Source organism: Callithrix jacchus, chromosome 6 (genome assembly GCF_049354715.1).
Source record: "Callithrix jacchus isolate 240 chromosome 6, calJac240_pri, whole genome shotgun sequence".
NCBI lineage: Eukaryota > Metazoa > Chordata > Mammalia > Primates > Cebidae > Callithrix > Callithrix jacchus.
In genome coordinates, this window is record NC_133507.1 from 111471581 (window position 1) to 111499333 (window position 27753).

Consider the following 27753-nt stretch of genomic DNA (forward strand, 5'->3'; position numbering starts at 1 on the left):
GAACATTAGGTCACATTTAGTGAGAACTTAGAGAACACAGAGAAAGTTGCTGACAGGACTGAGTTCCAGGGCACCAAGTGGAAGGGTTTGGAGGGGTAGAAGTAATGGGTGATGGACTTCCATGAAGGGCTATAAGAAGAGGCTGGGAGGCTTGGAGCTTTGGGTGGTGACTCCAGTAAGCAGGGATATTGACAATGGTATTGACCTGGATGCTGTATTGGGAGAAGGTAGGTTATCATTTCTACTTAGTCTCTGGAATTGATTGTCAGGTGGGATTGGGAAGCAGGGTCAGTTCTTATAAGGAGATCACAAAGCTGTGGGCACCCCCCATGCACCCCTTAACCACGCTGTAGGCAGAGTTGAAGCTGGAAGGCCTGGATGAGTCATTTCCTTGCTCTGTCCACACGCCTTCTTTGGTAAAAGGTCATTAATTTAAATTAATTACTGCTAAATTTCATCTTACTAAATCAAGTCCATATTCTCAGCCAGCTGAGATGTCTTTGACATTGTATGCTTTCCCTGTGGTTTACAAGTTTTTTTCAAGAATTAAAAAAATAGTACAAATAGTACAGAGAGCTTTTGTTTGAAAAGCAATCCTCTCCCACATACACCCCACCCACAGCCCTGCTCTCCAAAAGCCGTTTCACACTCTTTGATTGTAGGTTTCCAATTGGTTCCTTCATTTTTCTAGATAATATGCTTATGTTGGTAACTCTTCATTTACCCAACACAGATCCATTCTCCCCTACCCTGTGCCCAGGAGATGGGGGCAGACTGCAACAGCTTCATCAGCAGAACACGCAGGTAGGTTAGACCAGAGGGGGCCCCACCTGCCCCAACCTCTCTCTGTGGTTCTGCAGTGCTGTGGTCTGCTAAAGCAACAGGGGAGGGGAGGCCCCTCACCCAAGGTCCCCACCATGCCCAGCTCCATAACAACATTCCTCTACTGTCGCTTAAGATCTAAGGATGGCGCTCGTTTACAGGTGGCGCTCGTGTCAGGATGTGAGGCTCTTAACCCAGCCCACAGCTCTGAAATGAGTCCCCCTTAAAACACTCTGTGCCTCGTTCACCTCTTTGAGTGCATCCATCATCTTTCTCACTCCAGGATGCTGCCGACTCACCTCCCAGAAGAATGGCGGCAGCTCAACACTTTGACATCACTCCTCACGTCTTTTTCCATTGCTTTCTCCAAATACTGGACATTTTTATTGTTATATTCGCTTCTTCCCTGGGTTAATAGTCTTTGCAACTTTAAACAGTATGGTAAAGCACACACTCCTGCATGATCCAATGTCATCTGCCTCTCAACCTCCCTGTGCAGAGTGGACTATCAGCATCCTCCCCTTTCCTTCCACTTCTCACCTTCTACTCCTTCTATCTGCTACAGATGGGCCTTGACTTGCACAATTCGGTCTCACCAAAAATTGCATTCGGTTCGGTGACCCTGGTTGTCTTCAGTGTGTGTGTGTGTTTCCGTACAGGCTCATTCTAAACCCAATTACCAATTAACAGTGACAGCAAGTAATAGTATCAGGTTTTCCCACTGCAAAGCCAAGTGGGGTGAGAGGTTTGTCTCCTGTTCTTGAGGTTCCTCTTCTTGGCCCCTGCACTTCCCCAGGGAAAGCACCACCAGCCTGGGGCTGCAATGGATTAACGTGCCTCACACTCTGTCAGTAGCTCGAAGCAATGCTGTACTTTAGTTCGCTTCAGATTTGGCCCATGGCTTATTTGTACAGCTTTTTGTTTGTTTTCTGAGGTTTTAGCCAACATGTTTTCCTTGTGGAAAAACAAAGCGTGCATTCTCAGCACATTTGCAGGTGTCTCCAGCCGCTTGATCGTCCTGTTTCGCCTGTGGAGCCTCCTTTTCATTTTTCTCTGCCCCGCTGTCCCTCCAGAAGTTTGCCATCCTCCAGAACCAAAGCGAAGCCCTGCGATCCCTCCCCTGCCCTCCAGGCACACCACTGTGGCCCGACCCTGGGGCTCCTCTTCTTGCTGTTCTCCCTGCTCGAATGGATTTTCTTTTCCAACAGCTTTCTTCTGTGTAAAAAACTTTTTCAGTCTTTACATTTCCAAAGACGTCTTTATTCTTCTCTCATAGTCCATTGATCTTTCAGCCAGGTATAAGATTTAAGGTTCAAAGTCATCTCTACTCGAACTTTGAAAGCACTGGTCTGTTGTCTGCTAGCTTGTTCATTACTGATGTGAGTTCTAATGCCCGTTCTAATGCCAGTGTGAAAACTTTATTTTCTGTAGAAGCCTCTCTCTCTCAACCTCATTTGCAAAGCTTTTGAAACCTTTCTCTTTAAAATATTTGTTCTGTAGTTACCTTATATATATGTGTGTGTGTACATACATACATACAGATGGATGTATTCTTTTCTTTTTGCTGGCCTTATCTGCATTTATTTATTATTTATTTATTTTTATTATAATTTATTTATTTTACTTTAGGTGTATACTATATCTGGCACTTCTCCCCATGTTATCCCTCCCTCCCCTCCCCTCCCTCCCCATCCCCCATTGTCTCTCCCCTACCCCCCCAACTTCCCCCAGTGTGTGTTGCTCCTCTCCCTGAGTCCACATGTTCTCGGTGTTCAACACCCACCTATGAGTGAAAACATGGTGTTTGGCTTTCTGTTCTTCTGTCAGTTTTCTGAGAATGATGGTTTTCAGATTCATCCAAGTCCCTACAAAGGACATGAACTCATTTTTTATGGCTGTGTAGTATTCCATAGTATATATGTACCACATTTTCTTTGTCCAGGATGTATTCTTTAAATTCAACCATTTCAGTCTGAAGACAAGACATATCAGTGTCTTTCATTAGCTCTGAGACATGTTCTTCTGTTTCTACTCTTCATTCTTCTTTGTCTTCTTTACATAGATATATACATACATATATAGTTATGCCTACAGATATATATAGTTATATATATAGTGTAATATATATATAGTTATATAGCCATAGTTTTATATATATAGATGTCTCCCATTTTTTTCTGTTCTCTCTTTGGGAAATTCATGTTAGTTGGAGGTCCTTATATTATCTATCATTTTTTTCTCTATTATTTTCTCTTGGTTTGCTCTTAGTCTAGACTTTCTTCAGCTTTTACTTCCAATTCATTTTTATACTTTTATGTTTATTTTTGAGACAGAGTTTTGCTGTCACCTAGGCTGGAGCACAGTGGCACAATTGTGGCTCACTGAGGCCTTGACCTCCCGGGCTCTGGTGATTCACCACCTTGGCCTCCCAAGTAGCTGGGACCGCATCACACTTAGCTAACCGGTTCTTTAACTGTATGTTTATTTCAGCCATTATATTGTTCATACTCAAGAATTTCCTCATTATTTTCTTTACCTTTTTCATAGCATAATACTCTTATTTTATGGTTTTTATGTTTTCTCAGACCTCTGAGTGTATTAAAGTTCTGCTTTGTTTGTTTGCTTTAAATTCTCTTAGTTGTTCCTGTCTTTTTTAACTGAGGTGAGATTTTTCTTTTATTCAACTTCTCCTTTTTCTTCCGTGTTCAGACTTGGGTATGTGACTTGGTTGTTACCCACAGTTGTCTTTTAACATTTACACATAAAAGACCAGACTGATTATTCTAAAGGGTGGTTAAGGGTTTCCTCTTCAATTACCTGAATCTGTCTCCTGATCAGCCTCTTTGCTGAGTGAGAGTGTGGGCTGAGAGATCTGTTTCCAAACTGTGTGGTCTCTGTTTCGCGGAGCAGCATGGGGGGCTGACTGACAGGCCATGGCCTCAAATCCTAGGCTGTTCTTGCATTGCTATAAAGAATCACCCAAGACTGGGTCATTTATAAAGAAATGAAGTTTAATTGGCTCACGGTTCTGCAGACTATACAGGAAAGATAGTGTCAATATCTGTTCAGCCTCTAGAGAGGCCTCAGGAGGCTTCCAATCACGACAGAAGGTGAAGTGGGAGCAGGCATTTCACATGGCAAAAGCAGGAGCAAAGCCAGGCGCAATGGCTCACGCCTGTAATTCCAGCACTTCCTGAGGCCAAGGCAGCCAGATCACTTGAAATCAGTAGTTCAAGACCAGCCTGGCCAAAAAGCAGAAACCCTGTCTCTACTAAAAACACAAAAATTAGCCAGGCATGGTGGCACACGACTGTAATCCCAGCTACTCAAGAGGCTGAGGCAGGAGAATCGCTTGAACCTGGGAGGCAGAGGTTGCAGTGAGCCGAGATGGTGCCACTACACTCCAGCCTGGGTGGCAGGGCAAGACTCTGTCTCAAAAATAAATAATTAAAACAAGTAAAGCAGGAGTGAGAGACAGAATAGAAAGGTGCCACATACTTCAAAAGAGCTAGATCTCAGGAGAACTCACTATCCTGAAGACTGTACCAAGAGCAATGGTACTAACCCACCCATGAGAATCCCACCCCATAATCCAATCACCTCCCTTCAGGCCCTGCCTTCAGCACTGGGAATTATGTTTCAATATGAGATTTGGGCAAGGCACACATCCCAATTACATGAGGAGGTGTTTACCTCTCACACTAGTGGCTTTCTTACACAGTTTCTTAGAGACATCCACACTCTTCTGTCCCTGTGGACAAATTTCTGTGGCCTGCCTGACATTTTATACCCAGAGGTGAGGAAGTGGGGAGGATATATACTCCCGCTGCAAGCAGAGATCTTCAACCCTTGTCTTCATCCCAAGTTTCAAACCCCACCTTCCAACCAGCCATCTCTGAGCCCAGACCCCTGTGACTCTGGCAGGCTTAGACCCCCCCCCACCGACTCCGCAGACACATACACTCCTCCTCTAGGCTTCCTCTGGGCTACTGCCCCAGCTCCCTGTTGCCTCCCTCTCAGCATACCTTCACACCCCATTCAGCAGCCGGGAATTCCTGACCTCTCCCAGGTGGCTGGAGGAACCCCACACACTTATTTCTTCCAGCATTCCTTTGTATAACTGGAATGGGCTCTCAAAAGGGAGAGAGTACAGAACATGATAAATCTACTAACTTGAGCCAAATACTTAAAGGAACTTATACATGAGAAAATAAATAGTTAAGAGAATAAACAGTCACCCATGTCCCATGGCTTTGGCATGACCATTCCCACCTGCCGGTGGACATAGTTATATCTGGATGTGGTCATGGCACAGCTAATCCATGCATGTGTGCTTGTTTCACATGGTATTTTTTAGTTTTTTTCTACAGTGTTATGAAGGTGCGAACCTCCCAGGGGAGCCTGCCCCAATCCTTCCTTCAGAGCACATCAGACACAGATGTCATTAACCTATTTGGGGGCAAAGTCACTCAGCAAAGCAGCAGGTGGTGAACCAAGAATGAGAGGCACCTGACACATTCTAAATCCTGTCTGTGCTTGCTTGTGAGACCATTCCGGAAATTGAATGAAGTTACCTATGCAAAGCTTTTAGCGACAATGTGGCAAACACAATTACCATTCGGTTCCCCATTCTTGGTCACTGTTGGGGCTCAGAAAACAATACCCCAAAGTGTGAGTCCTGGTTGGACTTCCAGCTCAGGCATGGAGCCGCTGTGTGAGAGTCACCTCTCTGGACCTCGGCTTCTGTAAAATGAAGAGTGAGCAGGAAAACAAATGAAAACGAAGCAGCATCTGTGGTGACAATTAGCTGTGACAGTTAATAATACCCACATGAGAGAGGACTAGTAGAGCACATTCTAGGTGCTCAGGAAACTGGCTCTATAATCCTGTGCCTGCTGCTATGCATTTTTAGGGAAAATTGCAGACTTTCTGAAGCATCTGAATCACCCAGCTTGTCTATATGTTGTCTCCTTTTTTTCATTGACTCTTTTTCTAGAAATTCAAGCTCCTCCTGACATTTCTCTGGGCTCTTTTTTTATTCACAGACTGTAGCTTCCCAACTTTTCACAACCTCAGTCCATAGAGGTCGGCTTTTAGGGCCCACACCAGAAGTTGAGGCTGGCCTACGCATCACCTCAGTCCGCCCCAGACCACCCAGTGTTCCCATTGGGTTTTATGCTGTTCCTGTTCCCTTAGAGATGCCCATTGGGAAGCTTCCAGAAGAAAGCCATTCTGTATCCCGAAAGATCTACCCTTGAATGAGATGCTGCTGTAAGTCAGGGGAGAAGACTACAGCTCCCATAGCTTCACACAATGTTCGGGTGCTATTGGGGCTCACAAATCGATACCTCAAAATATGGCCCTTTGACATGCTGAACTGAAGAAGCCTCAAAGTCCCTCTGGCCTTCCCCTTTCTCATCTCCCCCTGCAACACCTCCTGTCTCAATCCTCTGTCTCTCCAAAGCCCAGGATGCAGTTGTTCTCTGAAGTTCCCTAATCTGCCTAAAATCTGGACCTTCCTATGAAGAAAGCAATGACCCCTGGTCCTTTCCCTGAGTTTTCATTAACTGAACTCACATGGCAGGAAGAAAGACTGAAGTCTGTCAATGCACCTGGGCAGACTTTTGTCACAGACTAGCAGGCACAACAATTTGTCACAGGCCACTGTATGTTCTTCAAGCCTATTTGGGTTTCCCTCAAAATCATCTACTACTCTCCTAAAATTGTCCAGACTTCCTGATGTGCTTTGGGTTTGTAATCCCCAATGTTGGATGAGTGCCCTGGTGGGAGGTGACTCAATCATGGAGGTGGATTTCCCCCTTGCTGTTCCTGTGATAGATTTCTCACAAGATCTGGTTGTTCAAATGAGTGTAGCACCTCCCCCTTCTCTCTCTTCCTCCTGCTTCAGTCATGTAGAACATGCTTGCTTCCCCTTCTGCCATGATTGTGAGCCCCAGCCATGCTTCCTATACAGCCTACAGAATTGTCTCAGGTAGTTCTTTATAGCAATGCGAGAATGGACTAATGCATTTCTCTTTCTCCTAAGAAGAAGGATATAGAAGCACCCCATTGGTTGACTGGGTAATCATTCCACAATTCTCCTATACTGTGCATGTTAAAATAAGCTTTTAGACCTTTTCTCCAACTAATCTGTCCTTTGCAAGTTAATTTTTCAGTGAACCTTCAGAGGGCAAGGTCGTTTTCTCTTGGCAACTTCAGCGATTTCCCATCCATCTGCCTTGCATGGTGAGAGCCAGCATATAGCAACTTTTAAAAGAAAGAGAATCTAGCAGCTCAGTCTGAGCAGGGATGATAAGGTCTCTTCTCTTGCCTGGAGGCACTCATTTGAGCCTTCAAACTGCCCCATTAATGAATCCTCAGAAAGATGATTCTGCTGGGAAAGAGGATAGGTTCCCAGTCAGGGCTGGGAGCTTGTGTCCACAGAGCTCTCTGTGTCTGGATCAGGTACAAAACTGTCTCTCTGTCCCCACACTCTCCAGTCCCCACCTCTTACTTGTCCACCTCTTTAGAAAGAGTCTGTGGGAGCATGAACAAACCAAACTCCTCCTTCTTGTCCACATTCGTCATAAAATATGTATAGCTGGACTTGGGTTTTCTTAAAAGCTACCAACTTGACAATTGTGTAAATCAAACTCTGTTTCTGTGTTAATTGGAAAGAACCAGATAAAGGCCAAAAGAGAAGTTATTTGAAATACACATGAAAAGGTGATATTTTCTTTTGTGTGTAAAAGTTCAAATAAGTCAATAAGAAAAATATTTGCCACTCCTATATTAGTCAGGGTTCTCTTAGAGGAACAGAACTAATAGGATATATATATATATTAGAGGAACAGAAAACCGAAGGTCCCACAATAGGCTGTCTGCAAGCTGAGGAGCAAGGAGAGTCAGTTCCAAAACTAAAGAACCTGGAATCTGATGCTCGAAGGCAGGAAGCATCTAGTACAGGAGAAAGATGAAGAGTGGGAGGCTAGGCCTGTCTCTTCTTTTCATGTTTTTCTTCCTGCTTTATATTGGTTAGAAGCTGATTGGATTGTGCCCACTAAATTAAGGATGAATCTACCTTCCCCAACCCACTGACTCAAATGTTAATCTATTTTGGCAACACCTACACAGACACAGCCAGAATTAATACTTTGTATCCCTGAATCCAATCAAGTTGACACTCGGTATTAACCATCATAAGTCCACCCCTCGTCAACTTGAACCCATGCACGTCTCCTGAGATCATACATAATCTCCAAATAAAGACAATAATAAGGTCATAATTACACCCAACATAATGCAACTACCCTTCACACAACCCAAAACATGCCAATCCCCAGCCCAAATACTATTACATACAGTAAACAATACTTAAATATTGATGTGAATTCAATAAACCCTACATTACATGATAAAGGAAAAGGAAATAAAATAAAGATATTTTCTTAGTACAAGTATATACTTGCACAAACATGTTTTTAGCAAAAAAATGAGGAAATACTCATGACAATTACAGTCCCCATTTCTGCAGCTGGTCACGTGGTCATAGCTGGTATTGATGACTCCCTTCTTCTACTACCCTTTCTGTATTCCTCTTGCTTTCAGCAAGTACCTCTGAAGGTCATGTTTTTTTTCCTAGTGGAGTGACTCAAACCTTCATTCCTGAAGGATCTGGACCATTTGTAGTCCTGCCTGAATTGGGCTGTTGTAGTTTCCCATTGACCTTAATCACAGGGCATGTTAACATCAAGACACCCCAGTGGATCTCTGTATTTCATGCATGCTCTTCCATACCTCCATTGTGAAGTAGTCAACTGATTTCATCTTGATAGTCTGGGTCAATCACCCCAGTCAACATGGTAACTCCATTCTTAGCCTGTTGGCTTAAAGGTAGGAGGAAGTGAAGATTGACAAACTATCCAGTTGGCAACCTTCACTTCCAGTTTAATGAAATCATGCTTGTCTCCTGGTGGCAGCATTCCTCCATCTGGTATTAAGACCTCTAGGCCAGCAGAACAGAATATCATGAGAACAGTAAGTAAAATTTTTGAGGGATCATGGTAAGTGGTGCCATTTCCAATTCCACCTTTTGATTTCTGGACCCATGAATCGTGGCTAGGGGAGAAGCAGCACCATATATTGGATGCTGATGCAGAGCATACATGGCCTTCTGGAGAACTTTGCCCCAGCCCTGCAAAGTATTGTCACCTAGTTGGCATTGTAATTGTGACTTCAAAAGGCCATCCCACCATTCTATCAATCCAGCTGCTTCAGGATGATGGGGAACATGGTAAGACCAGTGAATTCCGTGAACGTGAGCCCACTGCTACACTTCTTTAGCCATAAAAGGAGTGCTCAGTCAGAATCAATGCTGTGTGGAATACCATGATGGTGGATAAGACATTCTATGAGTCCAAGGATGATGGTCTTGGCAGAAGCATTGTGTGCAGGATAGGCTAACCCATATCCGGAGGGATGTCTATTCCAGTGTGGACAAACCTCTTTCCTTTCCATGATGGAAGAGGTGCAACATAATCAACCTGCCACCAAGTAGCTGGCTGATCACCCCAAGGAATGGTACCACATAGAGGGCTCAGTGTTGGTCTCTGCTGCTGACTAGGCACTCAGCAGTGGCCACAGCCAGGTCAGCCTTGGTGAGTGGAAGTCCATTGTGCTGAGCCCATGAGTAACCTCCATCCCTGCCTCCATGGCCACTTTGTTCATATGCCCATTGGGCAATGACGGGGTGGCTGGGGAAAGAGGCCGAGTGGAGTTCACAGAACAAGTCATCCTATCCACTTGATTATTAAACTTCTTTTCTGCTGAGGTCACCCATTGGTGAGCACTCACATGGGATACAAATATCTTCAGTTTTTGATCACTCAGAGGGGTCCATCTACATATCTCTTCCCCATATTCTTTGCCACCAATTTTCCAAACATGCTTCTTCCAAATTTCTGACCGTCCAGCCAAACCATTGGCTACAGCCCATGAATCAGTATATAATCACACATATGGCCGTTTCTGCTCCCATGCAAAGTACACAACCAGGTGCGCTGCTCAAAGTTCCGCCCACTGGAAAGATTGTCCTTTGGGGATGTCCTAGAAAGCTGTAGTGCCACAGCTGTCCACTCTGGGTGGTGCCTGCATATTGTGCAGAACCATCTGGGAACCAGGCCTTAGTCTTCTCTTCCTCTGTCAACTGATCCTAGGGAACTCCTCATAAGGCTATCATTTGCAGGCTGGGGAAAGAAGGCAGGTTGGCAGGAGTGGAGACCATGGACATTTGAGCCATTTCCTCGCATAACTTACTTGTGCCTTCAGGACCTGGTTAAGCCCAATCATGTATAAACCACTTCCATTTGATGATGGAATGCTGCTGTGCACAACCCATTTTATGGCTGGATGGGTCAGAAATCATCCAGTTCATGATAGGCAGTTCAGGTCACGTAATGACTTGATGACCCATAGTCAAACATTCACTTTCCACCAAAGCCCAGTAACAGGCCAAGAGCTGTCTCTCAAAAGGAGAGTAGTTATCTGCAGAAGATGGCAGGGCCTTGCTCCAAAATCCTAGAGGCCTCCTCTGTGATTCACCTATGGGAGCCTGCCAAAGGCTCCAAACAGCATCCCTATTTGACACCTCAAGTATCTGACACCTCAAGTATCATTGGATCTCCTGGGTCATATGGCCCAAGTCACAGAGCAGCTTGCACAGCAGCCTGCACCTGCTGTAGAGCCCTCTCCTGTTCTGGACCCCACTAAAAACTGGCAGTCTTTCAGGTCTCTAGATCAATGGACCAGAGTAACACACTGTTAAAATGAGAAATGTGTTGCCTCCAAAATCCAAATACGCCCACTAGGTGTTGCGCCTTTTTCTTGATTAAAGGAGGGGCCAAATGCAGCAACTTATCCTTTACCTTAGAAGAAAGATCCAACAGCTCCCACACCATTGGACCTGTAGAAATTTTACTGAGGTAGACGGTCCCTGAATTTTAGTTTATTTCCCAACCTCTGGCACACAAATGTCTTACCAATAATTCCAGTGTGTTTGCTGTGCTCACTGGATCCAATAAGCTTAATGTCATCAACATGATGAACCAGTATGATATCTTACAGAAGAGAAAGTGATCAAAGCATCTCTGATTAGGATTACGACGCAAAGTCGGAAAGCTGATATACCCCTGAGGTTGGACAGTAAAAGGATACTGCTGGCCTTGCCAGCTGAAGGCGAATTGCTTCTGGTGGGCCTTATCCACAGGAATGGAGAAAAAAGGATTTGCCAAGTCAATGGCTGCACACTACCTACCAGAGATGGGTTAACTTGCTCAGGCAATGAAACCACATTTGGTACAGCAGCTGTAATTGGAGTCACTTGGTTAAGCTTATGATAATCCACTGTCATTCTCCAAGATCCATGTGTCTTCCACACAGGCCAAATGGGAGAGGTGATCCAAGGTGTGGTGGGAATCACCACCCCTGCATCTTTCAAGTCCTTGATGGTGGCACTAATCTCCACACTCCTTCCAAGGATGCATTATTATTTTTGATTTACTATTTTTCTAGAGGCAGCTCTAATGGCTTCCATTTGGTCTTTCCCACCATAATGGCCCTCACCCTAACAGTCAGGGAGCCAATGTGGGGGTTCTGCCAGCTGGTAAGTATGTCTATGCCAATTATGCATTCTGGCACTCAGGAAATGCCCACAGGATGAGTCTGCGGACAGACTGGTCCCACTGTAAGTCAGACCTGAGCTAATACTCCATTAATTACCTGACCCTACTTTAACTGGAGAACCACAGTGACAGTTTGGGTCCCCTGAAATCAACATCAGTTCAGAGACAGTGTCCAATTGTTCCTGAAATGTCTAATTATTTCCCTTTCCCCAATGCACAGTTACCCTGATAAAAGGCTGGAGGTCTCCTTGGGGGAGGATGGGAGAAAGATTCACTGCATAAATTGTCAGTAACGTAGTGGAGTCCTTCCTTAAGGGAACCCAGCCTCCCCTTCACACAAGGGGTTCTGGATCTGTAAACTGGCTCAAGTCTGGAAATTGATTGAGAGGCCATGATTCTCTGTTTTTGTAACTCAAATTAGTCTTTTGTCCATTTGACCTAGAAGCTTTTCATTTGTATAATTTAAGTAGGAATGCAGTAGGCTTCCTATCCATTTCACTTCTAGGAACATCATGATTATTTAGCCAATGCCGGAGCTCTACACAAGTCAGACCATTCTGATTGCTGCTTTGCCTCTGTTGTCCATTATGGTAGCTATGCCCACCTTGCCTTTGACAGTTGAGTGCTGCCACTTGGCACCTGACACCTTGGGATCCAATTATTCCCATTGTATTCAAATTTTGTAGTTGAGTGACTGCAATTCCCACCGTTAGATCTGACATACAGAGAAAAGCAATACAGGGCTCTTCAAAGATGCAGATGCTACCCTCACAAATCTATTTCTAGAAGCATTTGTCAAGGATATATCTTCCAGATCATCCCAGCTGGGATGAGCAGGTCTAAAGTGACTAATCCACCCCACCATCCCAATCTCCCTAAGCCTTTGGATCCCTTCCTGTACATTAAACCAAGGGAGATCAGGCATTTCCAACTCACTCACAGTGGGCCATCTTTTAATCTGTATTTCAGATAACCAAGCCAATAAACTATTAGAACTTCTTTTTAACTCCCCAAGCTGCACCATTAAATGCAAATTCCCTACTTAGTGGGCCAAAATCAATAAATTCAGTCTGATCTAACTCAATGTTTCTTCCACCATTAACCCACACCCTAAATATCCATTCTCATGCCTGTTCTCCAGATTGCTGTATATATAAATCAGAAAACTCAAAACAGTTGTTTTCAAATATAGTGCACCTCCTCGTGGATCACACTCTCAACCTCACCTCTAGGGGCCTCCCAAGTCTTTAGTTATGGGTCTAGAATCAAACAAAGGTGTTGGGGGTGGCTTCTGAGGAAAAATCAACATTATTTTTCCTGGCAACTGCTTCAGGGAAGGCCATCACTGTTGCCTCAGGTAGCCTAGGGTTTATATCTTCAGACAAAAATGGAAAGGTTGATGGTAGCATGGGTCAGGGAGGGAATGTTGCCACTACTGGGGATGGGGAAGCTGTTCCTTCTGGCAAAAAAGTTTCATCAGCGTTTACTCAGTGTCCCCAGCTTCATCAGTGTCTTCCCACATGTCCCCATTCCAAGTTGGAGAATCCCATTATTTTCCAATCAATTCCCCCTCTATAACAGTAGACACCTGGTGAGGCTGTGCATGCATCTTTCATTGCAGGTCAGCCACTGGCATGATAAGAGCTTGTGTCTGTTTTCCACTGTTTCAGTTATTTCACTACAGAAGATAAGACTCTCACTCAGGGCAATCTTAGCAGATTTGAGGCTCAGTATCTGCTTCTGAAACCAGGAGACAGAATCCCTGAGTTCATCATTTTCTTTCATCACTTTGTCCCTGAACTTAGGAGCAACCAACCAGCTTCGTTATGTTCCCTGGTTCTCCACATTATGTATAGAGTCACTAAACTTCTTGCCTCTCATGAATGGTGAATTAGGAGTGTCAAATGCACTTATTTTACACAGCTCTCTAAACAGTTCACTCCAAGGATGATCAGTGTTCTCCATACTATTAGAAGTAGAGTCCTTAGCATTTTGGGGTCGAATCATATTAAGCAGCCAACTCCAGAAACCCCAAAACCAATGAAAGAATTCCATCTTTAATATTCTGTTCCTCTAGAACCACTCCTGGTACCAAAATCTTTATTAGTCCTGGTCCCTTTAGAGGGACAGAACTAATAGGATATATATATGTGTGTGCATATATATATGATATATATATGATATATATATATGCATACACATATACACACATATGTATATATATGTACACATATATATGTGTGTATATATGTGTGTGTATATATATATATATATATATTATATATACAAGGACAGAACTAATAAAATAGTTCTATATATATCTCTATATATATATATATGATATACATCCTATATAAAGTGGAGCTTATTAAGCATTAACTTACATGATCACAAAGTCCCACAATAGGCTGTCTTCAAGCTGAGGAGCAAGGAGAGCTGATCCAAGTCCCAAAACTGAAGAACTCGGAGTCCAGTGTTTCAGGGCAGGAAACATCAGGCATGAGAGAAAGACGTAGTCTCGGAGGCTAGGCCCAGCTCTCCTTTTCACGTTTTTCTGCCTGCTTTATATTCCCTGGAAGCTAATTAGATTTTGCCCACCAGATTAAGGATGGATTTGCCTTCTCCAGCTCAGTAATTCAAATGTTAATCTCTTTTGGCAACACTCACACAGACACACCAGGATTAATACTTTGCATCCCTCAATCTCCTCAAGTTGACACTCTGTATTAACCATCACACCTCCAAATGAGGAAACAGTGTGAACAAAATATTAACCTAAAAGAACCTGAGATTTGTAAATAAGCATGTGACAGCATGTTCAGCCTTTCTGGTAATCAAAGAATATGCTAACACAAATAACAACGTATGTTTCTCATGTGCAGAATTAACTATGATTTTAAATTTACTGTTTAATTCTGGCAAGAAACTCTGAGATAAGCACTGGTACTCTTGATTTGGAAGAAGTAAAGGTTATAGCCACAACTTATGAATGTATCAAAAGCTTTAACTGTACTCCTAACCTTTGATTGAGTAATTCTGCTTGCCAGAATATACAGTAAGGACAAAATTATGAAATCCAGATATTTATGTTCATATGGTTTATCACAGCACTATTCAACTAGCAAAGAAAATGAAACAACCTAGTAATTAAAATGAATTAAACAGCTTTTCTACTTTTATATTAGAAAATGTTCATGACATAATGTTTGGTCGTAAAAGCTCAGCACTTGAAATCACATATTCAGTAAAATCTCAAGAGTATAAAGCAAATATTCGTAAATGCATAAAAAGGGCTAAAGGTAAATAACTTTAATGTGCTAGAGATTGCAAGCAATTCTTAGGGTTTAGGTATCTTTTTGGTGTTTTCTCTATTTAATTGTTTTTTTTTTTTTTCACAAAGAGCATGGGTTACTGTGATGAGGGGCAAAACCTTTCATTAAAGGGCCCAAGTAACATCTACCCATTCAGTCTGTAGGGGCTCACCCAGGAGACAGCAACAGCAGCAAGAGACCTCCAACTTTGCTCCCAATAAGGGACCAGCACTGAGGATTCGGAGGGCAGTTTCCCATGGGCAGTTTCTTCCCTGGAGAGAAAGAGAAAATTCACCTTCAGGACTGGATCACAGCATCTCATACCTTGGATGGCACAGCAGTCAATGAAGAGACAGCTAGAACTGTCAATGCCGGCTGCACTGCAGAGAAAGTTCTTGTCACTGCTCTGAACCTCTGGGTTCTCAGCTTCACAATGGACTCTTGGCAATACTCCCTTTAAGAGTATTTATGGGAATTCGTTGAGATAAGAACTAGTTTATTGTTGCAAGATATAACTGAGTTTTTTTTAACTTCATGAAAAAATTTCCAGCACATGAAGACACACTAACAGTGCATTTCTTGACTTAATATCAGACTGTTAACATATAATCAAATTTTTCATATAATTATTTTTTCTTCTTAATATAATAGTCATTTAGTTAACATTAGGAACTTCCACAGTTAAATTTTCTGAAATATATCAAATGTTTCTAATTTGTTACACACTATGAAACACTATTTACTTTCTTTTTCAAATGATCTGGGGTCCTTACTATAAACAAAGTATGTGTTAGAGGAAGAAGGGGGCCAACATCTTTAAGTAACTCCAGTGTGCTCTCATTGTAATTGTCTCACTAATTATTATCAAATATCTTACTTACAACAGCCTAACTTTGTAGATTGCTCTAATTTCCAGGATAAGAAAATTGAGGCTTAGAGAAAGAAAGTAAATTGCTAAAGACTACCCAGCTCGTACGCAGTAACTAACGAAGATTGATTTCCAGAGCCCTTGCTCTTTAATAGTGCAAGGAACTGCCACATCCTCCAGTGAAAGTTGGAGCTGAGAATGCTTTAGTTCTGGAACAAATGCTACTTTATTCTTGTATCTGACTTTTGTAGTGTGTGGGGCTCTCCACTTTCGCTGTTTAGTTTATTAATTTTTTGGCTTCCTTTCTGTAAGGAATTTTCTACAACATTTTGATGCCTTCAGTCTGTCCTACCCTAAGAAATTAAGGAAATCTCTTATGATTATGTCTAAGGCTAGTAGGTTCTAAATCATGTCTAAGGCCAGTAGGTTCTATAAGCATGCTGCAAGGACCTAATGACTTGTTCTTTGGTTACCTGGAAGGAGTTTCTGCCTCTGTCCAATTCTCCAGTTGCATTTCACATAATTAAAGAGAAAATAACTTTAATTATTTGTGAAAATAACATTTCACAACTTTAATTATGTGAAATGCAATTGGAAAGTTAGAAGGAAGGGGAGGAGGACTATTGTCCCACCTAGACATTATTGTATCTATTACCAAAAAAAAAAAATGAAACTGTTAAAGTCATCGTTGCTCGTTAGTTTATTAAATGCCTTTTCTGTTCCCACTGGGATTCTACCATCACTGCCTCTGTAAAACCCTGGCATGCAGGTGATCTTGCCTCCATTTTATGCATGAGGAAATCAAGATTCAGGGCTTCCCCACCAGGCCGAAGGCATTCTGTGAGTAGTTTACTTCAGATCAGCATGCCCGTGCTGCACATGGCAGTTTGACTAAAGATCTGTAAGCAGTGGGGGTTCTTCACGACCTAACAGAAGAGAATTGTGAGTGCTTTCCCACTGCAGCAAGAAGGCCTGGAGCTTGTGCAGCCCACGTAGAGGGGAGCAAAGCTTCTGCGCTGCACATCTCTAGGGGTCAGCCTCTCATCGTATTCAACACAGAGCACAGCCCCAAAGGCACTGCTCACACATTGTACAGACAGCTGGCCTGGCTCTCTAGATTGTGCAGGACAGGCCTTAATGGCAGAAGGTAGAGGAGAGGAGGGAGTCACAGAAGTGCTTGGGAAACTATGAAGTAAACAATGAAAAGCAGCACAGGACGGTTCAGACGTCACACAGGAGAAGTACAGGGTGTTCCCCTGGGCGGGGTTTTAAAACAAGGGCCTCAAATTCCTGGGCAAAATGGGCAGATAATGCTATGATACATTTTTTGTAGGTGGTGACAGTTGACTTGCATTTAACGAACCAAGGTATGTATGGAAATCCATGTGGAGGTTTTCATGTCAAAAGTAGAACAAATTCACAAACTCCACTACTTCTGGCAGCTTCAGACAAAGGCAATGGGAACAAATCACCTGACACTTGCCCAGCAATTCTTCCTGTTTTGGAATAATCTTTGCTAAACAGGCCATCCATGGGTACAGGGCTCGCAAAGGCCAACAAGACAGGGACTCTCCCCAGGGACAAATGCCCCGCGGCAGGCTCAGAGAGGCCACCCAGCTATCCAGCGGCGGCGCAGCCAGCCAAGATTTCAACACAGTTCTGCCCTATTTGGTCACCATCCCCGACAGTGTTGGGCCAGGCCATCATTTCACATCAGGGAGTTTTCCTTGCACTCCAGGGGGACTTCTCAACCACAACCTCTGTATCCGGTAGTGGCAGATGGAAAGAGAAACGGTTAGAAAAGCGTGGTTCTTGCGCAGGAAAGTTGGAGTACAGAAGAGTTCAGAAGTGGGCGGGTGTGTGTTTAAAAAAAAAAAAAAGGGTGGAAACCCCACCAGCCAAGTCTGCAGAAAAAAAATAAATGAAGTCTGCCTATCTCCGGGCCAGAGCCCCTCCCCTCAGCCCTCGCGGGAGGCGTGTGACCCAAGTGGCCGCTTCCTCTAGTCGCTGAGGGTCAGGAGCCCGGGAGCGCGACCCTCCCTCGGCCCGGCCCGGCGGGTCTCCGCTGCGTCTGCCCGGTCTGACGCCCAGGACCGTGGGCCATGAGCAGCCCCAACCGCACGGCGCCGCCCCTCGACCTCGGTGAGTACCCGCCGTGGGGAGGGGTCCTGGGGGCCCGCGGGAGGCCGCGGCCCGCAGCAAGCAGCCGGGGGCCAAGCCGCTGCCACGTACGCCCGGGTGTCCCGATCCGTGCCCGGCCTCTCGGCGGAGGAGGCGCCCGCGGGGCTCAGATCCCCGACTCCAGCCCCCTGTTCCCGGCGCCTGGGCTGCGCCTTGTCCCTGTCCCGCGTCCCGGACACCGTCGCGCAGCGTCCACGCGCCCGGAGCTGGAGAGGCCTCCAGCCCGCTCGCCCAGGGCGCGTCGCCGGCTTTGTGTTTCTTTGTGCGTGGCATGTGAAGTGTCAAGGGCCAGAATCGTCCCCCTAAAGAACAGTTAGGAAAGAGTCCACAAGTTGTGTCTGTGCTTCTGCCCAGCCTGAGGCTGGCGGGCGGGCCCGGGTGAATTTCAGGCAACTCCAGCCTTGCCCAGGGACGTGCTGGCTCCGCTGGGCGCCGCAGGGGCACACAAACGCGGGAGAGTCGCGGGCCTGAATCCTTTGGGGATTTGTAATTCCTCGCTGCTTGTTTTCTTTCTCTTTTAAACCGTCACGTTTTCTTGCTGACGGGAAATCCAATGCGATGAAAGTTTTTATAGGTGCTTGGAAACATTGCTGGGCCTCTCTCTGCCCTTTTCCTCTGCCACTGGGCTTTTGCAATAAAAACTACCATTTTATTTAACCAAAAAGCCGAATGCATGCCCCTGTTATCCCTCATCCTGGCGTCCGATCCTGAGAGTCTGTCAGAGAGGAGCTATCCTGAGCCTATCATGTGATAACGTTACCTTACTAACATGATAACGATATGGGTATTGGAGACACCAACTCTCTTAGAAGTCTTTGAAATCCAGAGGGCTGTGAGGCCTCATCCCTCACCCTGCCGGAGCTTGGCATGGATAAACGTGGCTTCAGTCTACTTGTGTACGCAGCACTGCGTGTGCCCATGGTTCTGCTTGGGCCAGCCTGGGAGTGAGGAACATCAAAGGTGCTTGGGAGTAAGGCCCCTGAGTGTGCACTGGGATCATCTGCACTGCCTCTTAGCAAGGCAGTCTCTCTTAGCTCCAGATTACTCATCTGCAAATTAGGAATAATACCAGGAGAGTCCTCATCTTAGCAGTAAGAAGTGTGTATAAATGGCTCCACACAGAGACGGACACACCCTAAGTGCTGGATCCAGGCCGGGCATCTTCATATAATTGTACGTGGTTTCCAGAGTTCACATGCTTTAGTGTGTTTGCGTATGTGTCTAACTTGAGCATGTATTTGTGTGTGTGTATATGGCGGGGCCTGGGTTAAAGGGACAGAAGCCACTGTCCTTATTCCAATTTAGGCACTGAGGAGGTGAGACTGAAAGACATCCCCATGTCTGAAGAGGATGGGTTTGCTAGACCCCCGCCCCGTGCCCAGCCAAGCCTAGCCCCACAAGCAGTTCTCCAGGACTCAGGTTTCTGACCTTCAACACTTACCTTGGGAGACATACAGCGGTGCAGCCCTTGCTGGCGTGCTATTACACATTAGACTTCCGATTGATTTATGGCAGGATCCCTGCTGTGTGGGAACTGCAGGGGGGTGGGGGGAGGCAGCTATTTCTTGCTGCTAACTCAGGCAGGATGTGTCTATATCCTGTCTCAGTTTATGTAGCTGCTCATTAGATCCAGAGGTTAGAGTGGAGAGGACCCACTTCCTCCAGGCAGGCTTGCTCTGCTCAGGTGGACTAAGTCCCAAAGCCACAGTTACTATGCGTGAGTCATGCACAGCAATTCGTTTACCTTGACCTTGGATGGAAGGGGTCAAGGCTCAGTGAGGAGACACGGCCAGGTTTGGCAGCTTTATATAGAATTCACCACCTCTGGCAGAAGCAGAGGATTCCATTAAGTATCAAATGAAATTCCACCTCAGCCATTGCTCAATTCCTCCAGATGTCACTGGCACTGGGAGTCACATGGTGCTTGCAGTCAGCAGCTGGACCTTTCCAAGGGTGCCTGTAGTTAGGCAAGTATTTCTGGGGACTTGCAGAGCTCCCTGGAGAGCAAAGGGGTGGGAAGTACAAGGCATTCTACGCACTTGCGGTGGGAACAAATGAACCCCTCTGCAATGCTTAGGAAAAGGCCCCTCAGTGCGGGTGAGAGGTTGGAGCATGCCTCTTCTATGACTCAAGTGCCTGTGTGAGGCCGCAGCCAAACCGTCTTCCAGTAACTGAGGACATGCAAAGGGCCAGCAAGCATGCCGTAAACACAAAACCAAACAAACAGTAAAGTTAACAGTGAACAAAGAGTTAAAAATAGGAGAAAGACACCTTCTCCCTACCGCAAAAGCAATTGCTTTATTTCTCGAGAATAATCCTTCCAGAAGTAAATTTGCCAATACAAATATTTCTTATTTTGCATAATAAAATGTATTTGATGTATTTTAGTTCATCTTGTTCTTTTCCATCAGAATATCTCTTAAACATGATACCTCAACACCATATATAGACTAGCCCATTCTTCCCAGGACTGCATAGTAAGAATTGTATTAATATATGAATGACCTTGGTATTTTATTTAACCAATTCCTCTTCTGCTGGGCATTTAGGCTGCGTGCAAACTTCATTTAATTTTTTAAAGCAAACACAGTTTTCCTGTGACAATGAGTAAGTAGGGTTTATGTGCAAGTGACTGTAAACTGTTAGGATAAATTCTCCTACCTCAGCATTTAATGTCTGTATCCATTTAAAATATTAGTAGATCTTGAGTAACTACCTTCCTAAAGGTCATACCAGTTTCTCATGCTCAAAAATAGCCTATGAAAGTCACCATTTCTCTGCATCCTCACACTGCATTTTTTTTTTTAATCTTGGCCAAACTGATGAGTAAAAAAAAAAACACTGTCACTTTGGAATGAGCCTCTGTAATTAAGTGAAGCTAAGCATGATTTCTTACTTCCGTAAGAGGTTGTATTACTTTTCTGGGAAGTGTCAGTTGATGCCTTTGTTCATTTCCTGTCAGCACCCCACCCCTGTGAGGAAACGTGACCCAGAAGTGAAAGGATGTGTCCTCATCACATGATGAGTGACGGGCAGAGCAGAGGCCACAGCAACATCCGTGTTGTGGAGTCGGCCCTGGGTTTGACTGCACTCCAGTGTTCACCAGCTTTGAGAAAGATAGGAAGTACCTCAGCACCTCAGTTTTCCCATCTGTGAGTGGTAATAACTAGAATCACCTGATGAGCAACAGCAGAAGGGCCTGGCCCTGCGCCCATGGCAGAGGCTTGGGAGGTGGCTTATGTTAGCGGAATTCAGTGGAGCAAGCCTGGCCTGAGGATGCTGGTAATTTCAGGAGTGACCCTCCAGACCACTGTTGTTTTTAGCTTTTGGTAAAATAACGACCTTAGTACTTAGACACCAAGCCCTGGTAATGGCCTTACCTGGGTCTCCCCTGCACACCTGCTATGATAGGCATGCTCTTTTTTCTTTTTTCTTTTTTTTGTGAGACAGAGTCTTGTGCTCTATCACTCAGACTGGAGTGCAGTGGTGTGATTATGCCTCATTGCAACCTCCACCTCCTGCATTGAAGAGATTCTCTGCCTCAAACTCCCAAGTAGCTGGGACTACAGGCACTCATCACCACATCCGGCTAATTTGTGAATATTTTATAGAGACCTTTGGAAGAAACACCAGAGGTTCAGTGGGAGATAAGCTGCCACAGGGCGCCCAGGCACTGGGGATACAGCCAGGCTATAGACTTGGGCTGCCGAAACCCACAGGCAACCCAGGCCAACCCAAGGGGAGCATCGCAGGGTGTGTGGTCCACAACCTGTATAAGCCAGGCAGGGCACACTGCTGTGGCTCTGCACACAGAGGGATGCATAAGGCACAGACACTCAGGACCTGCCTGCCACCCCCAGCTCCTCAGACAGGCCTGTGACCCCTCCCCAGTCCACCATTGCACCCACGCTCTGCTCTCTGTGGTCAGGCCTGGACTGCACTGGGCTGCTGCTGCCCTTGCCAGCCTCAACAGCTGGCTCGGGGTGGCCCTCAAGCCCTCCCCCATGCACCATTCCAGGCCTGCTACCTTTCCAGCCTCACCCCTCACAACTGCCCATGTCAGGCTCCTCAACACACCGTGCGCCCAGGGCACAGGCACCTGCTGGTCTGCTAGGACTCAGCTTCCCAAGCCTAGAAAACTACCCATCATGGCCATGGGCACAGTTGCAGCCCTGACAGATTCCTGAGTCTGCCCTCGTCCCAGAATTCTGACCTTCCCAGGGGCTGTGTGACCCTACCTGTCCCCGACTCAGGGCCTGGCACAGAGAGGTGTTTGCTGAACCACTTTGAAGCTGGTGGGTAATTGCAGGGATGACCCCAAACCCACCCACGTTCCCGGGACTGCCACCATTCCAATGCCAAAAGAGCCTTTAAAAAGGCTTCAGTCAGAATCTCCCAGTGTAGAACTTGGCATGGACGTGGAGACCAGTAAATAAGAAGTTGAGATGGACAGGAGTCGAACACAAATTCCAAAGGCACAGTTGTTGGGCCCCAGGAATCCCACCTAGTCCTTCCCACCTTCTTTCCCAGCTGGGGTTCATTTTTGTATCCACTCCCTCTTCCTCTGTCCCTACCTCCCTCTCATCTTGGCCTGGGTTTTCTTCAGATCCTTACGTAATCTGAACTTCTGAGAGAATGCAGCTCCAGTCCTTAGTTACTATACATTTTCATTTTTCTACATTCTTCCAGAATGATGTTTCTATACAAAATCTTAGCCCACGGCAGAAACTGGCAAGAGGCCGTTTTCCATATGCAAGCAGAGTCTGGCCCACCAACACTGGGTTCCTTCTTGGGCAAGGCAAAGGTTGGGTGGGCCCTGACATCACTTCTCCAGCCCCTGGAGGGGCTGTGCATTTCTAACCCCTTCACAAGCGAGCACTGGGCTTGGGGAAGGGTGCCTGCCTCACCTGGGGCCCCACAGCTCCAGATGGGGGCAAAGCAGGGCTTGCTGCCACCTGCCTGGCTCTGTGGTCCCTAATCCCACCCCCGCTCTGCTGACTTTACCGCCTCTCCTTCAGAACTCTCCGTGGAGCTGCATTCTAGTCTCTCTTATTCCGCTTATCCATGTGAAAGCCAGATACACCTTCTCTTGTTGTGAAAACACTGAGGTCACACACTGCTTGGGGCCAGCAAGCACAATACTGACCACTTTCTAGGGTTCAGGGGAGGAAGCTCCATTTCAGGGCATGTAGAGCCAGCCCTGGGCAGGGTGGCCTTGGTTATCTCCCTGCATCCCTGTCCCACCCTGATGGCGCTATCTGCACTTTGCACATGATCCTCCTGACTGACACATCCTTGCAGAGAGTCACTGCCAGAGCACCTCGTACCCGCTGCTCCCACATGCAGTGGGCAATTTTATGAGGGACTCAAGCACAGAGCTTCCAACTGAGCCAGCACTGCCATCTTCCTCCTAGAACTCTGGAATGGTCAATCTTCATGTTTTATCAGCAGTCGATGGGCACATGTTCTCAGCAGAGTCTTAAAAGGGGGAAAATTATAGGTTGCCAGATCAAAACCTTATAAAAAATGATGCGTCTGGTACACCCAGCCAAGCCCTTCTCCTGTGTTCACTGGGCAACAGAGCCCACTGGAGGTGAAATCCACTTTCACTGGAGAAACTCACCCAACGCTCTTGCTGAAACCCACACACAGGCCTTAGCGACGCTAGAATCTTCAAGTTCAGGTTCCGCTTCTGAATTCTTTTAAAACTTTAGCTCAAATAGACTTTGTGTCGATTTGCTAAGTCATGAGGGGTTAGCTTTGAAATCTGAGGATGAGGTTTTGAATCTGGATCCGCCGTGAGCGGCTGTGACCTAGGACAAGTTGCTGGTCCATCGCCTGGCACAGGGATGGCTTCACAGGGGTGGAACCTGCCCAGCAGGGTCCTGCACTTCCTTGGTTTAGTGCTCTCCTGTTGCTATCTTCAAATTCTCTTGTGAACAAGGAACCTCATGTTTTTATTTTGCACTGGACTCTGCAAACTCTGTCGCTAATCGTGATCCTGTCAATGGAGCTAATAATAGCCAAATCCTCCACCTCGGGGCTTTGTTCGGAGGATTCGGTGTACGCTTAATTGCTTCCACTCACTGAGTGCTTGTGTGCGCTTAAATACCAGCTTCCTCCCTGCTGCCCCACTCCCTCCTTGCTCCCCAGACTCCTCTCTGTTTGCTCCTTGCCACAGAAAACCATCCATTTCATCTGTGTGGTCCCATGGAGCCCAGGGCAAGTCCCTCTCCCCATCGATGCTGCTCCATCATGTTTTTATCCAAGAGTCGGCACTGCGGTGGAGAGCAGCCCAGAAAACACACACAGGCCCTGCTGTTAACCACACGTGCCAGCTGTGTAACTAGGAGCAAGCCTCTTACCTTCTGGGGCCCCATTTCCTCACATCACCCCGGAGAGAGGTCATTTTTACCCCCACCTCCTCTGTGCACCAGCCCCTCAACCACTCCTACTTGGGCTGTCTGCTTCTCCGTGGAGAAAAGTAGGCTCTTTGAAAGCATCCTGTGCATGAAGGAGTGAGTGAATGAGTCAGCAAATGGCTGGAGAGATGTGAAGGTCCATCCATGTAGGCAAGCAGGGTCTAAGAGTGTCCTGGACCCCAGCAATCCCCATACCCTCTCCCCACCCTGGGTGAGGCTTGACCCTGATGTACTCTAAGCTCCTCTCAGCTGGGCCCTGACCTCTCCCCTGCCTGCCAGTGCCGCCTCCCCTGGGTGTGAATGGGGGGCCTCGTCCAGCGGCTCACCTGGCCCTAATGCGCTCAATGAAGACCTTTCAACGTCTTCTTCTGGCAGCCATTTCTCCTTTTTCCTTCATGCTCCCCTCTGGGCGAGCTTGGATCTGGATCTCTCTAAGGATCTAATCTCTCTCTCTCTCTCTCTCTCTCTCTCTCTCTCTCTCTCTCTCTCCCCCCCCCCCCCCCCCCCACAGAAGCTCCTTCTCAGCTTTTCCAAGTCCCAGACTCCTGGTAGGGGAGCCAGGCCTTGCTTGACCATGCCCTGGATGGACTTGTCATATGAATCCCCTTCCTTCTACTTCTGCCAAACGTCTCATTTTAGTGAAATTAATTTCAGTTATGGCTGAAAATCCTGAATATTCCCTTTTTAAATTTTTTCATAATCTTTTTTTTTTTAACTGATTCTCTAAACTCTCCTGAGCCATCCTTCTCTTCTGGTGACTGTAGCCCTGTCTCAGAGCAGAGACAAGGCTTCACTCCACAGATGCCATCTCATTTCACCCTCTGGCAGCCCCAGGGAAGTATTTTTATCTCCATTTTGCATGTGATGATACTGAAACTAGCAAGTAGATGTAACTTGCAGAGAGCCTGCCAGCCCCTCACACACCCTTCTCTTCCCCTCCTACATGCAGGCTGTCTGGAAGGCTCCATCAGGGCCTGACCCCCAGGCACACTGCTCAGAGCCCACAGTGCTTCTAGAGACCCACAATAGTGTTTGAGTTCCTTTTAAAATTGGAAAGGAGGAAATGAACCTTTAAGATCAAATAGCTCATTTGCCGTTATACCAATGCAGACATCAAATGTGATTTCTAATATTTGCTAGAAGGGGCCCATAAAGTAAAGCATCTTGGCCCATGGAAGTCACCCTGTGCCCTGAGCTCACCCCACTGGAGGCTGAGGGGACGGAGCCCACTGTCTCTGCTCTCCCTGCTGAACCTGCCCCCTGTTCCCAGGGCTCTGATCCTCCTCTGTGCGGCAGTCCTGGCTCCCTAGCAGTTGGATCTGTCACAGCAGGGTTCCCTGGGCTGGGCACCTGCCGGGGCAGCTCCCAGGCCAGCCTCTACCTCTTCCTGTGGGATTTCACAAACACAGCTGGAGTAGATGCTTGAGAGGCTCAGTGTGTGCACTACTTGCTGTCTTTCTCTCTCTGTCTCTCTGTCTCTTTCATTCTCTATCTTCCTTTCTCTTACTCTTTTGTCCTTTTAAGTCAGAAGATTAGGCTACTCTTCACTTACAAGTTTAAAAATAAGTTGTCTTTGCCCTACTTCATTATTGCAGAAGCAGTTCGTGTTTATTAAAGAATTGCAGGAACGAGATCAAGAGGAGGGATGTAGGTAGAATCTCTCTGGGGACGCAGGTGACTTTGATGGAGTCTCTTGTCCTGATCTAAGCTTTCAGTTACCTGAGGTACAGTGCAGTAAGACAGATAGAGAGAGAGACTGGTTCATTTAAGTTTTATACAGTACATTGTTACAATTGTTTTATTATTTGTTATTGTTGTTAATATCTTACCGTGTCCCATTTATAAAATAAACCTTATCGTAGGTATTTGCAGATAGGAACACCATCATGTATGTAAGGTTCAGTGGTATCTTTGGTTTCAGGCATCCACTGGGGGTCTTGGAAAGCATCCCCCATAGGTAAGGGGGAGCTTCTGATTCATGGGACAGATAGGTGATCACCCAATGGCAGCTCAGAGGGAGATTAGGGCACAGATAAGGCTGGAGGACCTCAGTCAGTGTAAAGAGGCCATGCTGTGAGGAGCCCAGAGGGGAGCCCTGGAGAGCCTCCGGGTGCAGTGATCACCTCAGATTGGGGCCCAAGGAATGCTCATGCAGGGCACAGCACTACAGCACATGCTCGGCACAGGTGCCTGAGGTTGTGCGCGCCCTGGCAAGCGCCCACGCTGCCCTGCTCCACACCTAGTGAGGGCATGTAACCCACACAGTGCCTCCTTTAATGCTGAAGGCGTCACACAGATGCAGATATCATTAATTCCAGTTTAAAAAGAGAGAAAGTGAGGTTCAAAGAGACGATGTCCCCAGGGTTTCCCTGAGCATCACTGACACACTCCCTCCTGGAAGCCAGGGTGCCTTCCTCCAGCTCTGGGACTCTGCAGCATGCCCTGCTGGAAGAGGCTGCCCATGACCCCTTACCCTTCTGCTCAGCTCCTTACAGCCCTGAGGTGGCTCTCCTGGTCTCTGAAGCAAAGGCCTTTCTTTGTTCCCCCCATACCCGGGACCACTTGTGTTCCCTCTGCCGTCCTCCGCAGGCACCCACCTGTGGCCCAGCAGCTGCAAATGCAGTGCTCAGAGTGGAAGACAAGGGCAGCAGGCCTACCCACTCTTCCTCCTGGGAAGCAGTGGGCAGCTGCCTCCCAAGGTCACTGCAGGGGCACTGGGAGAGAATAATGTCCCCACCAACTCCTGGCCAATTCCTGGCATGTCTCCATAGTGGAACCACCCCTGGGCTGGCAGCTTTGTTCTGTGTTAAAATATAACAAGCCAGCCAGAGGACCATTGGCACCGCATGACTGTACTTTCTGTTACACTTTGCTAGGCACTTTCAAATCTGTTTCTTCCCTTCATTCGAGAAATGCTGGTTTCCGTCTTCCACAGGTATGTAAAGCAGAGTTCAGGGAAGTTCAGTGACTTGGCAGAATTTACACAACCAGGTGGCAATGGACGGAGCCAGACTGGACCAGTCCCTTGTCCCTGACTCCTTTGTGAGTACACTGTTTGAGCCACAGAAACTCATTCTTCATTCTTAAGTGGAAAGGGCTGAGGCTGAAGAGTCGTTGGAAGTAAGAAACAGATGCTGGCCTTCTGTTCTCCTGCCCACCCTCCCCTCCCTCCCTGTATACACACATGCACACACACACACACACACACACACGCACACACGCGCACACACACATTTCTTCCTATACACCACTTTCTTGCATTTCTTAGCTGAAGATAGGTATCAGCCCCAGACCTGAGACAGACCCTTGGGGATCTGGTTTGGGACAGAGCAGACAGGCATTTGGTCCAGGGGTCCTACTGACCTCCCAAATGTAAGAACTGCTGCCTACAGCATCTTTTGGCCTTGGGTGTCAGGTGCCCTGTGCTTTTGAAACTTTTTCTACTCCACTATTTTGGGGACCCTGTTTCC

General features: G+C 46.4%; 1 protein-coding gene across 1 annotated transcript in view; it reads left to right on the plus strand.

The window, feature by feature from the left end:
* The first annotated feature begins 17640 nt into the window (after nucleotides 1-17640).
* Nucleotides 17641-27753, plus strand: part of GYPC (glycophorin C (Gerbich blood group)) — a 35222-nt gene continuing 25109 nt past the window's right edge. The window contains exon 1 of the mRNA XM_008999045.5: nucleotides 17641-17822. Within this exon, the coding sequence (XP_008997293.1) occupies nucleotides 17783-17822 (40 nt within the window). The 5' untranslated portion in view covers nucleotides 17641-17782. The remainder of the gene's footprint in view (nucleotides 17823-27753) is intronic.